General features: G+C 45.5%; 1 protein-coding gene across 1 annotated transcript in view; it reads right to left on the bottom strand.

Annotated features, from left to right (window-relative positions):
- Positions 1–18,116, bottom strand: part of Galntl5 (polypeptide N-acetylgalactosaminyltransferase like 5) — a 39,163-nt gene that overhangs the window by 6,719 nt on the left and 14,328 nt on the right. Inside the window, exons 6-7 of the mRNA XM_034519381.2 lie at positions 13,601–13,850; positions 5,754–5,871 (exon numbers count right to left, since the gene is read on the bottom strand). Coding sequence (XP_034375272.1) covers positions 5,754–5,871; positions 13,601–13,850 — 368 coding nt within the window. The remainder of the gene's footprint in view (positions 1–5,753; positions 5,872–13,600; positions 13,851–18,116) is intronic.

Here is an 18,116-nt window from a genome sequence, read left to right as displayed (position 1 = left end):
CTTCAAGAACATTTTGCATCCGTTTCTGTGGAATAGTTCCACGCCACAGTTTGCATGCTGTGGTCCGAGGACAACTCTGAAGGACTTAATTCTGTCTGCCACATGGATCTCAGGGGTCTACCTGAGGTCATCAGGCTTGATGGCAAATGCCTTCACCCACTGAGCTGTCTCACCAGCCCCACATAGTAAGAATGTGGTTCTAATATAAATCTTGTGGATATGATTTGTCCGTGCATGGTATATTTGCTGTAGCCATTCTATTTCCTAGTGTTTCAACAACACCAACATTGCCTGGAAACTTGGTAGAAATGTAAACCCGTGGGCCACAGACACTGCAGATCCAGAACCGGTGGGTTGGGCCAGCCTTCTGCATTTTAATAGGCTCTTTGTGTGAGTCTAATGCACACCCAGAGTTAATGACCCTCTGTTCTAACTCCTCCAGGCCATAAACTCTTGATTCTGCAGATAGTTTTCTGAGGAAATTCACTTGAAGGTTCGAAAATAATAATGGTATGTTAAGATCTTCACTGAAACATACTGTGGGGGGTTGGGAATGCGTCTCAACTGGTACAGTGTTTATCAGGCCTGCTAAAGTCCTGGGTTCAACCCCCAGTACTACACGTGGCCTTGGCTCCACAACTGTAATTACAGCACCCAGGAGGTGGAAGTAAGAGGATCAGAAGTTCAAGGTCATCCTTGACTAACATTTAAGACAAGCCTGGGCTTCATGAAACCCTTGATTTAGAAAAAAAAAAAAAAATAGATACAGTGGGGGTAGAAATTCACAGATATCTAAAAAAAAATATCCTTCAGATTCCTTGTCTAGAAGACACAGAAGAAAAGGCCTTAGGCCACAAGTCTGAACAATCAGGTTCCTTCATTGGTCTATCCAATGGTTCAGTTGCCTGTCTCCTGTCTGGATCTCATTTTCTTTGGAAATTGTGAGCTAAACAGTTGATATAGACATCTGTCCTGGATGCTTCATCACACAACAGAAGTTAACAAAAGTGATCATGTATCATTCTCTTTTTAAAAGAAAACTAAGGATATTTGAAACGCTGTTACCTTGTTAATGTGTTTAACATTTTTATAATTACAATGAATACCTATTCCTCCCCCCCCCCCCCCCCCCCCCCCCGGTCATGTGTACCAAGCATTTTTTTTTCATTTGTGTTTGTGTGTGTAAAGGCTGGAAAAGGGCATTGGATCCTCTGGAACTGCAATTACACTGAGTAGTGAGCTGTCAAATGGGTGCTGGGAATTGAATCCTAGTCCTCTGGAAGAGCAGCCAGTACTCTTAACTGCTAAGCCATCTCTCCAGCCCCTTTTCTATCTTTTTGTTTGCTTGAGACATTCATTAGTTTCAAGAGACTATGGCTATATGCACAGAACAGTAAACAGAAGTCAACTCATAAAAAAATAGGGAACAAAACTAAAAATGTCCTTCAAAAAGTTTGTCGAAAAACAAGCTGAAGAAAGCAGCAAATTTAAGCCCAATTACCATAGGACCAACTGCCTCAGATAACTTGCCTCAGACTCACTCTGTAGGTAAGGATGAACTTGAACCTCTGATCTTCCTGATGGAGGTTCAGTTCCTGATGGAGGTTCAGGGATTATAAGGCATATTCCACTGTGCCTTGGGTTGGGGGTTGAACCAACGATTTTGTGCATGCTAGGCAAACACTCTAGCAACTGAACCACATCGCTAGGCTGGTCACAGATCCCCATGTGGTTTGGCTTGAATTTTATCTTCCTGCCATTCAGTGTGAGAACAAGTTCCATGTGGCAACTGCTCATGGAAACAACTCCAGACCTCAGCTAAGCCCAGAAGCTAAAGCCCCACCCAGTCAGCCTCTGCTGAGTCACCCAGGGGGCATATGCAAAGTAAGTGTTACACTTTACACCTTTCCTCTCTGAGGTACTTTGTTACATGTTACATAGCTTAACTGATACTGAGATGAGAGCAGACTAATTCTTAATATCCTTAGCAATTAAAATTCTGAGCAAACGGACCAAAAAGCATAACCCACTGACTCAGTGCATAGATGATCCACATAGAGGAAAGGGTTGGAAATCTGCTTACACCTCCATCATGTCAATTCATGAGAACTCTGTTGTTTTCATATCAGAGACTCCAACAGGCTTAGTGACGTTGACCAGGATTTCAGCTGGAATCTTATATCTAAAGAAGTAGTTTTAAACCGGGTGGTGATGCCACACACCTTTAGTCCCAACATACGGGAAGCAGGTGGATCTCTGAGTTTGAGGCCAGCCTGGTTTACAGAGCAAGTTCCAAGACAGCCAGGGCTATACAAAGAAACCCTGTCTCAAAAAAAACAAAACAAACAAACAAAGAGGTTTAGTCTTAGGGGTGAGGTTGAGAAACAGAATTCCTTAAGTGGTCATTCTTAAGAGCAGAAGTCAAGGTCTCTCTCTCAGTGTTTGGAGTAGCACACCTTGGCAGTATGTAGGGATGCCAAGGTGGTGTTCAGGTTCTAGAGAATGAGCAAGCTAAGACTTCTTCAGGTGGTCAAGGTCCACTGAATGCCAACCAGGATTGTGAAGCCACAAAACTCTGAAGCTGGTTATGGGAGCCATCCAAGGGCTGGGTGTGGGTACAGCTGCGTGGGTATCTGTGAACCAGTCCTCTCCCTGGTCTGTGGCAGCCACAGACTTCAGCAGCCAAAGCAAAAGGTGGGCACTGGGGGCTTCTCCCACACATGTCCGCTAGAACTGACACTCGTAGAGATGGGTTAGCAGTGCCTCAAGGCTGGAAACAGTCTGTGTGAGGCAGGAAGCAATGGCTTTGGGGCCTAGAACTTGTGCTTTTGTGAACTTGGGAAGTAGTGTAAGTTCTCTGTGTCTTTGTTTTCTCATTAAAAGTAAGAGTTAATGGCAGTGTAAGGATTGAGTTAATATATGTAAAATGTTCCAGCCATGTGAGTTAGGTGTAAGAACCCACCCAACAAACCACACAAATTTAATCCTTTAAATCCCCAAGATGGATATAATACTACTTCAGGAGGCATCCCGACAAAAGATGGCTCAGTTCCCTTCTAATAGGACCTCAGAGTACTCTGTTTCTCCACTGTGTTTATCAAACGAAAGTTAACTGTACCCAAACAGAACGAGGGCCATGACATCAGAAGTTACTTTTACACTGAGAACTGCTGCATTTTAACGCTGTTCTGTGTCCTTGTGATTACTTTAGTTGTGAACTTGGCGGGATCTAAAATCTTGTAGGCATGTCTGTCTAGATTGGATTCTTTGAGGTAGGAAGACCCTTATTAACAGAGGGCAGCACCATTCTGAGGCCCTGGACAGCACAGAAAACAGTGCACTGAGCAATAAATAGTTCATATCTCTCCTGAGGATGGATTCAGAACGGTCAGCCTGGACAAGTTCTTCCCCACCATGATGGACATGTGTGTTCACAGTGTGAGCCCATGACAACCCCTCGAAGTCGGTCTGTCAGGTGTCTTGTCCTAGCATGGGAGAGACAGCTTTAGGAAGGGAAGAGCAGGGCCATGATTTCTTCTGAATGCTTGGCCTGCAGCACTGCTTGTCTGGGATGGTAAACTCTACTGTTAACTGGTGACTGTGGACTTCAGTAGAACCGTCCGCTGTGTCAGCTATGGGAGCCATCTGTAGGCACAATCTTTTAATTCGTTGTTGCTGTTGTTGTTTCTTTGTTTCATTGTTGTTTTGTTTGTCTGGGGTTTTTGTTTTGGTTTGATGTTTTGTTTTTCAGTTTTTTAAACACAGGGTTTCAGGTTTCTCTGTGTATCCCTTGCTGTCCAGGAACTCACTCTGTAGAGCAGGCTGGCCTTGAAATCAGAGACCCACCTGCTTCTGTCTTCCCAGGGCTGGGATTAAAAGCATGCAACACCATGCCAATTTAAAGTTTTATTTTGTTGTCAGTGGCCAGTGTCAAGTGAGTATTTAAACTAGTTACTAATTCACATATTTGTTTATTCAAAGATAGGCCCAAGCATACTACAAGGATTCAAAGCAGCCATTAGGAATGGAATCATTGGAAATATTGGACTAGGGATAATTGATACATTTGAACAGGAAGTTAGTTAGCTGTCACTTGCTGTCTGTGAGGATTGTATGGCTAGAAATGGCACACACTTGCCTTTCATTACGTTTTATGTTTTATTTAGGGGTTGGGAGGATACATATGTACATGCCTGTTCATGTGTGGTCCACATGTACATATGGTGGGTGGCCTGGCTCACATGTGGAATTCAGAAGACAACTATTGGAAACTGGGTCTTTCTTTTCACCACGGAGTTCTCTGGGATTGAACCTAGAGGCCTGGGTGTTATAAAATACTAACTAAGGCAGAGGGGAATGAGTGAAACAGGCAGCGAATGAGGAAACTAACAAATGTGTTAGAAGATTCTGTAGGCCTGTGTACCGAGGTTATGTGTGGAGTTCTCTGGCATGGCCAGGTGGGAGGGTTCAAAGGGCGCCAGCAGGGAGGGTGAATCACCTCCACTGCTGCTGCTCTGAGAGGCCAGGATGAGCTGAGCTGGGCTAAGCTGGCAGAAGGCTGGCTAGCCATCGAGGAGAATGCAGGGGAGCTTCTGGTGGTGAAAGCTTCGGGAGAGCATTCTCTTCCTTGGCATTGTTACAGCTCTTATGACAGACACTCTCAGGCGATGGATTAATTCTCACACAGCTTTATTTCTTCTGGATACAGTTTTGGGGTGGGTTGGGGTCTGACAGTAAGTGGTTTCCTATTGTCTTGGTCTGAGATGTTAGAGATGCCTCATCTACACGTGGAAGGGCTTGGGGCATTGCCACTAAGTGACTGATGGCCATAAATCTCTATGGGATGTGGGGGGGGGGGTGTGGCTACATGACAGGGGCCTGGTGCTAAGAGCAGGCGAAGCTCCTACCGTCCCTTCAGGGTCTCTGGGGCTTCTAGCCTTAGTTCGACCTTACCAGGCTTCCCCTCAAGGTCCACCGACCCACAGGATTCCAAGTAGGAGCTTGCAGGAGAAGACATTGCTGAGATATCTGTGTATATACAGCAAGTCTATGAAGTCTGAGCTGAAAAGGGCAACAGTGAATAAAACAGGGCTGATGAAAGCTCAGTCACTAAAGCACGTGTCACAGAAGCATGGGGATCTGGGCTCCATCCATAGAACACACTAAAGAAGACGTACCTGGGTGGTTTGGGAGGATTCCTAGGGCCCACTGGCCTTAGCTAACAAGCAAGTTCTAGCCTAATGAGAAACTTTCTCAAAAAACAAGGCAGCTGAAACCTAAAAAATGATATCTGAGGTTGATCTCGGGTTTCTTTATGCACACAATGACTAAAATGTCCAGCTACCAGAAAGAAAGGAAACAGAAGAAGAGAGGAAGGAAGGAGAAAGAGAAGAAGAAGAAGAGAGAAAATGAAATAGAAAACAGGAAAAGGGAGAATATAACTACCAAGACAATCAGAAGAGGACCCACATAGATTTAAAATATCTTATTAGTTTTCTGCACCATGCATACGGTCCTATTGAGTGTTTTCTGAAGTCCTGCCATCTGTTGAATGACCTTCTGTGTGTCACCAGGCAGTCCTGCATGTTCATGGAGAAAACACGTAATCATGAAAGTCAGATTGCACTCTTGCTCAGGAAAGGGCTCTGCCCAGTAGGCACAAACTGGGTTCCATTCTCCACAACAAAACGAACCATTACCTCTCTGTGTGTACATACATAACTACATGGGGGAAACGAGGAGGTCTGACTTACTCTTAGCGAAAGTTCCACGTTTTCTCCTCCCCAAAAATCCATGTTCTTGTCATACTGTCCGAGTTCATTAAAGTAATGTCTATTTATAGCAAAAATTCCCCCTGACATTGCAGGTGACCTAGAAAGGAGTTAAACATAGTGAATAAATCTGAGAGAAATAGTGATCTCCAATTTTCCTAAAAACATATGGAATGCTACTGTTGGCTCATCGGTCAAGAATACTTACTGTTCTTGCAGAGGACCTCATTGGTCCTCTGCACCCAGGTCAGGCAGCTCCCAAGCACCTGTGACTCGGGCTCCAGGGGATCTGGGGCCCTCTCTGGCCTCTGTGCTTCTTGTAGCCATCATTCCACTCTGTACTTCCAGGAGACCAACTCTTCAATTCCACTTGTGTGAGATGGTGTGGTGCCTGTCTGTCTGTGACTGGTTTATTTCAGTTACCATAATGGCCTCTAGGTTCATCCGTGTTGTTTACAAATGGAGAGATGTTATCTTTTATTTGCTGGACATTATTCTCCTGTATTCATGCACTACATTTTCATTATCCAATCAACTGTAATAGACAGGTTGATTTATGGCTGGTTTTAGTGCTAGAGTCAGAAGGCACGTATATACGTCTCTTCAACATCCTGGTTTCATTTCCGTTAGGCATGTTGTCAGTGATGGGATTCCTGGTCAGGGGTTCTTGCTGGGGGTTGGGAGGTGTGCTGCCTAGGCAGGGTCAGGTACTGAGGTGGGAGACACAGCTTTAGCTGAAAGCCAAAGGCTGATGGCCTCTGGCCCTTAACTCTCTCTTACTGTTCTGAGAGCCAGAAGCTGATAGCTTCTGGCAATTTAATCCTCTCTCACTAGCTATTCCAGGGCCAGAAGCAATTAACTCTCTTTTGCTCTCCTGAAGTCAAAAGCTGATGGATTCTTGCAATTGACTCCTGCTGATAGCGCAGGGAATTAAGAAAAGAAATTTAGCTATTTGATCTCTTTTAACTCTTTTACTCAGGGGGCCTCTTGCTGGTCAGGCAAGAGGCTCAGAGTTTATTAATTCTTCCTGAGCCAAAGAAGAAGGAAAAGAAAAAGAGAAAGTCAGACGCACACAGAGACATAAGCACAATGGATGAAGCAAAAAGGGCTACACTGAACCTTTATTACTGCTTTTAGCTCTTTATAGGCTTTTAGACAACACGTTTTCTATGTAAGAAAAAAATTACCTCATAGATAAAATGTTATACAAAAGAGGAGTTACAGAAGGATGCTGATAGTGAGTTCAAAGCAGTGTTCATTCCATAAGCTCATTATAAGTTCAAAGCCACAGTTTCACATGGCCTTGCTTTATAATAGCTTGATCACAAATCTGTCCCAAGCCTATTTCTCTTCTTAGTGCAGTTGTGAAGGCTTATTATATTCCTTATTAAGCAGCCTTGACTTACTATTCTGTGAGGAGAGAGCACATTCTATTCTTGATTCTAACTTAATTACAGCCTTCTGGCAAAACAACTAAAACCATCTCCTTAAACTTTCCTCCTAAAATTATTTGAATCAAATCAGAAATTCTATAAAGTCATGAATTCATCTAAATAACATTAATTCAGGAAAGTTCATCTTCATATTGATCTGCAGGAAATTTGTCCCCTAGGGTGGGTTATCACCCAGGAAGTAACTCCAGCAGGCTATAGGCAGTGAGGGTCTCCCAGTGTCCACTCATACCAAGCCAAATAACTGAGGAGTGTGGCAATCGCAAACACGAGGAAGCACATCAGTAGCAAGAAGCAGTCCTGGGACGAAGTCTCTGGGCTGTGCCTCTCCAGAGCTCACCCAGTGTAGCCATAGCCGTCTCCAGGGGCCATTTGCCCACTGCAGCTCTGCGGCATGGAGTCTGCCAGGTTATTCTACTTTTAATTTTTCTGGTATCTATTTACATTCTTGTCCACAGAAGACTTATTAGAGTAAGCTAGCATCTAATGGGACTTGGGTTTACATCCTTTGATGAGGGGAGGCGTGCTTAGACATTTTCTCACACCACTAGCTATATGGATTTTCTCTTAAAAGATGTGTATTCATGTCTTCTGACTATTTTTAAATTGAACTTTCTCTTGCTGTTTGTTGAGTGACATATATTCTGGTTATTAATTTCTTATCAGACATGTATTTGCAAACATTTCCTCACATCCTGTGGGCCTTCTCTTCTCTTCGTTGACTGTTTCCTTTGCTTTGCAGGAACTTTTAGTTTGATGCAACCCCACCCCCAATCTTTACTTTTATGGCCTGTGCTTTTCAGAGTTGTAGTCACAAAATCTTTGAGTAGCTGAATGTCATAAAGTATGTCCTCAACTAGTAGCATTAGAATTTTGAAATTCTAATGTAAATGAATGTAAATTAGAAATTTACATCAAATTTGTTTTGACTTTTTTCCTGTGGTAAAAGATGGGGTTACTCAGATTAGTTACTTGTTGCTGTGACAGAAGCAGTGTAGGAAAGGTTTCTGCATCCTTACATGACCTGGGTCCTGGAAACCTGAATAGGGTCAACAAGACAATGAAGAAAGGACAGACAGACACACAGATGCATTGACACAGAAAAGCTGGGCTTGGGTAGCTCTGATGGAGTAGCCACAGCACTCTGGAAACTCAGTATGCTTATTGTATACAGTTGGATAGTGATGCAGGGTTAGTAGACACAGCTGAAAAATAGGCAGGTTTATCTAATCTCAGAACGGTCTTTGTAGGGGAGTCTCTTCAGGCCTTAAACATGGGATGGGGGCTATGATAGACATTTCCTGCACACAGTCAACATTCACACCTGGACTTGAGGAGGGACTTTGTCATCCCTCTAAGCCTCACTGGGGTGGAGGTGGAGTTACCACTTCCATGGCTGAAGCTTTTGAGTCTTTGAGATAAATGTCCCATGTCAGCAGTACATACTCGCTCAAGACTTTCATTCACTCCCTACAGGGAGAAGAGGTTCATTTTGAAGGATAGAGTTTATTGTGGTGAGAAGATCAAGGCAGAGGAAGCCTGAAGGAGCTAGTCACATTATATTCATGTATCCACAGTGTGCAAGCAGAGGCAAACACTGAAACAAGGCCTCACTGGGCTAGCCTGGACCTCATAGAGATCTGCCTACCTCTAACTCCTAATTCCTGCCAGTTAGAAGTCACCACAGTAATTTTGGAGGAAAATGATGAATGGGGGTTGTTTTGCTTTGTTCTATTTTGGCCTTTCAAGACATGGTTTCTCTGTGCAGCCCTAACTATCCTGGAAATCACCTGTAGACCAGGCTGACCTCGGACTCAGAGATCCACCTGCCTCTGGCTCCCAAGGGCTGGTATTAAAGGCTTGAGTCACCACTGCCAGACCCAATGAATGGGGATTGTACCCTGGCCAAGCTAGTAATATGATGAAAGTAAACAAGATGTCCAGATACTGGTTTGCTTGAAGATGTACCTAAAGGATTTGCTGATGTGTAGGACAAGAATATGGGAAGATGACAGGGATCTAGATTGATAAACAGGGATCTCTACATGGCAGATGGGGTTGCTGTCCACAGAGATGGGAAGTCCTGGTTACACAGGAAACTTAACATTCAGGCCAGTGTGAGGTGTGTGTTCAGTATCTCTGTGGGAAGACCAAACAGGCAGCAGGTGCAACTGGATGTATGAGCCTGGAGGTTTTCAAGGTTGTGGATGGAGACATGAGTTTGGGAGTTGTATTAGTTGCTTTTCTCATTGCCTTGACAAAATGCCCAGCAAAAGCCACCCAGGAAGGGTTACTTCATCTCACAGGTCCAGGAGGAGGAGTCACGTGATGGGGGCATGAGGCTATGTTCACATTGCACCTTTATGATTAGAGGGGATACTGGTCCTCACCTGGCTTCCTACTCAGTCCAGGACCCCAGCTCCTGGGACGGCACCAATCACACACATGGAGGAGCTTTTACCCCCTTTGGTGACTCTAGATCCTGTTCATAGTAAATGCATTTAATATTAATTAATTTAATTTGTATGTATATATCTAATGTAATGGAGAAGGGAGTTTTTAAAGCTTTACAGATGCAAAACAGTATGTGTGCAGGTAGCATGTGTGTGTGAGAGCCAGAGAACAGCTCCTAGGGTCAGTTCTTCCACCATGTGGGTCTCAGGAATCTAATTTGGATAATTGTCAGGCTTATTGGATAGGACTTTCTCTTCCTGAGTCAGCTTCCTGCCCTCACAAATAAAAGTATTTAAAAAGCATCTGTGACAGCTGTGTACAGTGTTCTGGGCATCTGGAGGAGTGAAGAGTCTCGGGCATGTGAATGACATAAAAGATCTGCATGTTCCACTGGAGTCAAAAATGGACCCTACTGACAGACAGACACTGACGACAGAGGGACACTGATGACAGAGGGACACTGACAACAGAAGGGACACTGACAACAGAGGGACACAGACAACAGAGGGACACCGATGACAGACGGACACTGATGACAGACGGACACTGACGACAGAGGGACACTGACAACAGAGGGACAGTGATGACAGAGGGACACTTATGGCTAGGGTCACTGATGACAGAGGGACACTTATGGCTGGGGTCACTGATGACAAGCTCCCAATCCTGCATCTAAGTTGTAGGCCCTGATTCAAGTTAAAAATCAATATTAACTATTGCATGAGTCATGTATTAAAAGTCAGTGTGAGGTAGGCAGAGGTAATGAGAAGGCTAGGCTGATTCCATGACAGACTTCAAATGGGTAGTTAAGAGGACTAGGCCTAAGAATTGCACAAGTCCAACCAAGTCAATTATTAATAGAAAAAACCCAGGCTCCAGTCTTCAAGCCCCATGATGGTTCTGGATGCCTAGAGACGGAGCAAGACAAAGCTCAGCTGCCCTGGAATTCTGTGCTTGAAATCGAGCCTGCGAGCTCACTTGGTTGCCTCTCTATGTTGGTAATGGGAGACCCCAGCGAGCTGCACTTCTGAAGAACAAAACATGCTTTGTGTTTCGTACTATTTGAGCCTAGGGTGTCATTCTTAAGTGAAAATCATGGACACCTACAGTAGAAAGAGGATCAAGTGCTCTGTTCCCTGGGCACTTCAAGGTGAAGCAGAGCAGAGGGTAAGGGAAGAAGCCACAGCAAGGAGGGAGGGGCCAGGGGATGGGCGTGTGCAAAGGAAAGATGGCAGTCAGTGGATCAGACACGAAGGCCCGAAAACTGAAACTGGACTTTGAAAAGGTCACAAGGTCACATATTTTAGCCACAAGAAATGACAAATTCTAACTGACATGAATTTAAAACACCAAAGTTTAAAATATATACATATACAACAACTCTTTGTATTCCCTGTAATACAAAAAAAAAAGAGAGAGAAAAAGGCTAAGCAGTTGACAGAAAGTGGGATCAAAAAAAGCAAGGTTGTAGTGCAGGCACTAAGATCAGCAATTAATAAAAAGCTTCTATAAGCCAAAGACCACCACCAGTGGAACAAAGCAGCAGCCTGCAGAACGGGAAGAGTTTCACCAATTCCACATCTGACAGAGGACTGATATCCAAAGTATATAAAGAACTCAAGACACTAGACATTAACAAACCAAATAATCCACTTAAAATGGGATACAGATCTAAACAGAGAAATCTCAGTAGAGAAATCTTAAGTGGACAGAAACACTTAAATGTTCAACATCCGTAGACATCAGGGAAACGCAAATCAAAATGATTCTGAGAAGGAGCCCATTTCTTTTTCAACTGAAAAAGAAAGCGGTGTTTGTTTTCAGTGAGAGAGCAGCATGTCTGTATTCTGAAGGGACTAGTCCTGGGTGCTGCATGTCCCCACTGGAGCACTGGATGGCAGGAGTCCTCACTGGCAAATAGGTCCACCAAAGTCTGTGATTATAGATGGCCGGCAAATAAAACCAATTCCCCTTGGAATAGCGTGGTATGGTACCATGCTGCTACTCACCCCCCCCCCCTTAACTTATGCACATCCAAGAGCATGGATCCCATCCATCCAACAGAATAGGTGGGGAACAAGCCAGCAGCCGGTCTCTCCTCCCAACCACAGGCTGAGAAAGACTGATCTATGAGAAATTTGTTAAGAATAGGCTTCTTGGGACTGGCAGTCTCTGGGGTGGGAAGTGGGCAGTAGAGTGGTCAGGAGATGGGTGTTTCTATGTGGCCACATTTCAGGACAATATTCCAGAAGGTTCTTCTATAAACTACTATGTAATTTTACAACTATCCCGTCTACTTCCTAAGTAGAGAAGCATGTCCAGGTGTGGCCTTTAGCTAAGGGGCACAGTCAAGGTTTGGACTAGGGAGGAGACAGTGAGGACACGAGTGTGAGGCCATAGACAGTGGCCCCTTGAATGAGACATAGCACTGGCTCCTGTCTGCTCAACTTCGGCAGAGTACATCAGCTCCTGGAAGGGGCAAGGAGCACAGAGGGTGGGAATGATTTGGTGCCTTTAAAGACCTGTGTATGTATGGTTGCAGTGTGGTTGGGTGTAGCCTCTGAGGTGTCAGCTAGAGGAAAGACAGTGGGGAGGGTGGAAGGGAGAGAGGAACTGTCTCTGCAGGGATGGTGTTTGAGGAACTTTTAGGATGTGTTTCTAGACAGGGTGTCATGCCCAGCAGTACCAAGATGAGAGACCCAGGAGATGGCAGTCCACGCAAAGTGGCTAACTGTGTAGACATTCAGTTCTTGTCACCGTGTGAGAGTATTTTCCTCTAGAACTTACAGGTGAGGAAGTGTGGGCAGGTCCTGACTGTATGACCACACAGCTCTACAGGGTTAGGAAATGCAGCTACCTGGTCTGAGGAGCAAAGGGTAAGTTAGGTAGTGAGAGAAGGGGTGCACCTCACACCAGAGTTTCCAAGCAGCACAGACCTAGCCTGCAAGACGTGCTCATCTTGTGTTCACATCTACAGATACAGTTTCCAAGACAAATGAGCTAGGAGTCGTGTTCCTCTCAACCTAGGAAGCTACACCTAGGAACAATGGGGAAAAGGTTTTCTGTGTGAATTTGACAGAGATGTCCACACGTCTAACCATGGCAGTTTGCTCCTTGGTCACCAGAAAACTCCCTCCTGTAACTTAAAAATAGATCCTCCAGGCTAGGGAAATGGCTTAGTCACTGAAGTGCCTGCTTTGCAATCATGAGGACATGAATTTAATCCCCAGAACCCATCTAAAAAAATATCTGGGCATGGTGGCATGCACTTGAAATCTCAGTGTTGAAGGTATGGAAACAGGCAGATTCCTAGAGTCTGAGACTAGACTAGATTCTAGAGTATGCAGTATCCTAGCATACTTGGTGAGTTCCAGGTCAGTAAGATGTTCTGTCTCAAAAACCAGGGAAAACAGTTCCTGAGGAATGACACCTAATATTGATCTCCACATGCGCACAAAGATATGTGTGCATACTTCTTGCAAACACACACACATACACACACATACACACACATACCACATGCAGTGGGCATTGGAAATCAGGGCAGTGTTTACCAGCCATGGTAGCTTCCTGGATGAGGTAGAACACCAGGTGGAATGCTGTTTGAGCAAACTTAGCATCTACTAGATCTGGCATTCAATACTTTAGGAAACAAATGGCAAGCTGGGCATAGTGGCGCACACCTTTAATCCCAGCACTCAAGAGACAGAGGCAAGCAGATCTCTGTGAGTTTTAGGCTAGTCTGGTGTAGAGTGTTCCAGAACAGCCGGGGCTATGTAGAGAGACCCTGTCTCAAAAGGAGGAGGAGGAAGAGAAGGAGGGAAAGGAGGGGCAGGGGAGGAGGAAAAGAGGAAAAAAAGGGGGGAAAGTGACAAAAGAAAATATTGATTTTTACCACAGTCCCCCAAACAAGGAGAATCTTACCGGACAGGTTTACTTGGTCCTTCTGGGCCGTCCAACTCATATGAGAAAACATTGTCCCATCTGAAATTCAGACTCCAGTCAAAGGCTCCCCTCACAACAGGTGCGGCTATATAATCCAAGGTTAACTCATCGATGACATCAATAATAGGGCACACCACCATTTTGTGGTCCCTAGCAATGGCGTGCAGCAGGGGCTCCAGCCAGACTCTATTCACCTCACAGTGGCTATCCAAGAACACCAGGATGTCCCCTGTGAAGGCAAGAGCAGACTAACATTGATCCTTGTCTTAGAGTCACTGTTTCTGTGATGAAAAGCATAACCAAGAGGAAAGGGTTTATCTGGCTTACACTTCTACATCATCCATCACTGAAGGAAGTCAGGACGGGAGCTCAAACAGGACAGCAATCAGGATGCATGAGTACCGCTTCTGGCTTGTTCTCATGGCTTGCCCAGCCTGATCTCTTATAGAACCCAGGACCATCAGTCTAGAGGTGGTGCCATTCACGAGGGGCTAAGCTCTTTCACATCAATCCCTAATTAAGAAAATGTTCTATAGGCTTGCCTAGAGTCCTCATGGGGGCATTTTCTCAACTGAGGCTCCCTCCTCTCTAATGACTCCAGCTTTTGTCAAGTTGACAAAACTAGCCAGCAGCACAGTCCCCTGGAGGGAAGGTATTCAATCCAAATGCAAGCTAGATGCAATGCGTATTCATTGAATGTTTCCTACATACTTTGTTCCTTAGTTACATTAAGGGAAATGGGGAATACATGTTCTATTATGACCAGAAGGTGTGACTCCATGTATGGCGGACATCCAGTGGAGACTAGAGAGCTGCAGGTTAGATGATAGCTTGGAGGAGACTCTAGAGCAGTATTAGAACTGAGAAGAGCTTTGGTTTTCAATGAGCATTTCAGGAGGTCAGATCGGTGGCTTGGTCACTGAATGCTCGCCTTACAAGCATGAGACCAATAAGTTCAATCCCTGTCACCCACATTTAAAAACCAAAAACTATCTGGGCTTGGTGACCTGTTCTTACAGTCCTAGCTCTGGGGAGTTGGAAACAGGTAACCCCCGAGGTATGCTAGTGAGCTAGCCTCACCTACTTGATGAGTTCCAGGCTGGTGAGAGACCCTGCCTCAAACAAAGCAGCAGCAATGGCAGTGCCTGAGAAATGATGCTGACCTTTGACCTCTAACTCTTTGTTTCAAGGCACAAGAACCTGGAAATCTCAGAGGGTGCCTGTCATGGGATAGGAACATAAGGTGTGTCTGAAGAAAAGCAACAGAAGTGCCCTTGAGGGAGGGTGGTCAAGGAGGGACAGAAAACAACAGCGAGCAGAGAGACAGAGAAAATGATCGCCATTGTCTAAATTCTTAGAAGCTTTGAAATATAGTTCTCTTTTAACTCAAATTCACCTCAAGCAAAATTTCTTCCCTTCTTTGTTTCTTTGTGGTGAGGGGGCTTATTTGGCTCACAGACAGGCACAACACATTGTGTTAGGGACAGGATGGAAGGAAGAAGGGGGAAGGGGCAACCAGCCAACTGTATCCTTTCAGAGAGCAGAGTGATAAACCCTCACAAATACCACATTTCTGGTTTTTTGTTTTTCAAGACAGGGTTTCTCTGTGTAGCCCTGGCTGTCCTGGAACTCACTCTGTAGACCAGGCTGGCCTCGAACTCAGAAATCTGCCTGCCTCTGCCTCCCGAGTGCTGGGATTAAAGGCATGCGCCACCACCGCCCGGCAAATACCACATTTCTAACTGTGGGGCTGTGGCTGGTGCGTGGGTGTGGGTTTTGTTGGGCCGAGTTGGTGGGTCCCATGTGTTTACTGCCCCAAGGGGCTGGGGCCCGCAGCTCAGAGGGCAAAAGTGAGGGAAGTTGACTGTGTCCTCTCCACGCTGTGCCAGGCGGACATTGTGCTATGAGAAGCCACAGGTCTCTGCTCTGCTCAGGGCATGGGGAGAACACAGTCTGAGACCCCACAGAGGTGGAGCTCTTGGGTTGGGGGTCCCTAGGCCAAGGCAGCTGGCGGGAGACCAGCTGGTCTCAGCCCTTGGGCTCTCAGACACCACTAAGAGGCCACAGACAGGTTGTACAGGCTGAACCAGCCTGCAGCCAAAAGGGGCGAGGGGGAGAGACTCCCTTGGCTGGGTCTCAGCTGGCTTGGCTTGCTTGCTTGAGTTGTTGGGCTCCTTGGATGGAATGCAGAGAGGTCCTCTGAGGGAAATTAGACTGTGACTCTGTAGTTGAAGACCTTCTCCACAGTTCTCCATGGCAGGCCCCAAAGATGAGAGGAAGTCCATGATCTTAAAACATTTATTGTCATGGCAGAAAGTGGATGAAGCTATACCCCGTGTTCTCAGGGCAGGCCTGAGGTTAAATAGCCTTTGCAAGGAGGAGGGTCTGGGAAGGAATGCTTAATTGGCTACACCCTCTGGCCTTTGGATATCTCATGAATATGGAGATGTCTTGCGGCTCTGTGGCCTGTAGTCATGCCCTCTACCTGTGTTATGTGACCAGTGGCCAGAAACCTTTCTTTGGGAGGGGCTGTGGATGGCTGAAGCTAAGTGGCCAGGAGCAAGGCTACCATCCCTCTAGGGTCTCCAGGGTTCGAGGCCTGCATTTGACCAGGTACCCAGCTGCCTCTCAGAGCCTACTGCCCCACATCTAACAATAATACACTTATAACTATCATACAATTAAGCTAACACATGTATATTAGTTCTTTTGCTGTTGCTGTGATAAAACACCATAACCAAGGCAACTTGTAGAAGGAAACATTCCATTGGGCTTCCAGTTCCAGAGGGATAGGACCCCCATCATTCCTCATGGTGGGAACATGGCTGCGGGAAGCAAGCATGGTGCTGGGGCAGCCGCTGAGACAGCACAACCAGATCCACAGACAGGAAGCAGAGGGCACACTGGGGACGATGTGAGGCTCAAAGCCGCCCCTCCTCTGTCAAGGCCATGCCTCATAATTCTTTCCAAACAGCCACCAACTGAGGACCAGATATTCACATTCCTGAAACTTAAAGGGGGCATCTCATCTAAACTACCACAAAATAATAATATTTTTAAAGAGGGCTTTAAAGTTTGGAAAATTTCACTCTAAACAAACAATCCCATAAATCTAGATTTTTTTTAAAAGTGACTAAACAACATATAGACCAATTTTGCATAATTTCCTTAACACGGGTAATTTGTTTTATGTCACTTTTTGGGTTAAAAAGAACAAAACTATATTATCCATTCTATGAATCCAAACATAAGAAAATAATGCAGAAAAAGGAATTATAAATCATTATAATTATAAATTTTTCTTTTGAATGTAGATGCAGTTAGCATGGGGGTGCTGAAAGAGGGGAGGGGGAAGATGTGAAGGGAGTGGGTGCCAAGACATGAACATCTACATAAGGGCATCTGGGGACTCCATGAGACTGAAAACTGGCCCCATCCTGCTGTCAAGAGTTCCCTGTGAGTAAGCACGACAGCCCGCCTGCCCCAGCATTGCTCTCCTTACTCCTGCACAGATGTGGACTCCCGGGTTTCCCGGGTTTCCTGCTCCTTGATGTTAGACCAGGAACTTCAGCCTCACAAATACAGCTCTACCTGCTGTGGCCCTCTCTAGATGGAGCCCTTCTCCCTCCTCTCGAAGCTTCCGGAGTGCAAGACAACCTGGAATGATAACTTTACTGACTCCTAGCACGTGGGCTACATCACGCTGTGTGGAAGCCATCAACCCTTGCCAACACTTAACAGCAAGAGGCTCCCTATGTTTTCAAGAATGGAAGCCGTCAGCTGTTGGAGTCCCATTGCTGTCGATAGGCTGATGCTACAGCTTCCCTAATAAAGCTTTTTTGAAGGCTCTTCCACGGAGCCTATCTTGATATCTTTTAAAATCCATCTCAAACTGAATTTTGGAGTCTCCTTAGAGGCACTCAACTGGTGATGGGACTGACGCTATGGCCCTTGTAAAAGATTGCCTTCCATATGAAATGACGTTTTGGATAAGAATATTTTGGAGGCAATAGAAGATCAAAGATTTAAGCCTGCCATGACATGGAGGTCTCAAGACTGTTCCTATGCAGGAAGGTAGAGTCCCCTTGTCATGATGGTTGGTAGCTTGAATGTGAAATCTCTCTTTAGGCTTTCATGTTTGAACACCTGGGCCCCGCTTATGGTACAGTGTGGGAAAGTTATGGAACCTTTAGGAGGTGCGGCCTTGCTGGGGAAAGTGAGGCCCTGGGGTTGCTCCCTGAGGCTTTATAGCTCATCCCGTTTCCTGTTTGTCCGTTGCTTCCTGATTGCAGACACAATGTGCCCAATCACCTTCTGTTCCCACCACCACGTGTTGCTCCCTGAGGCTTGATAGCTCATCCCGTTTTCTGTTCCTCGGTAGTTTCCTGACTGCAGACACAATGTGCCCAATCATCTTCCGTTCCCATCACCGTCTTCCTCGCAAAGATAAGCTGTGTGCCCTCAGCGCCTCGTGAACCCATTTCCTGCTTAGTGT

Source organism: Arvicanthis niloticus, chromosome 15 (assembly GCF_011762505.2).
Source record: "Arvicanthis niloticus isolate mArvNil1 chromosome 15, mArvNil1.pat.X, whole genome shotgun sequence".
Taxonomy (NCBI): domain Eukaryota; kingdom Metazoa; phylum Chordata; class Mammalia; order Rodentia; family Muridae; genus Arvicanthis; species Arvicanthis niloticus.
This window is presented reverse-complemented; position numbering and strand designations above follow the sequence as displayed.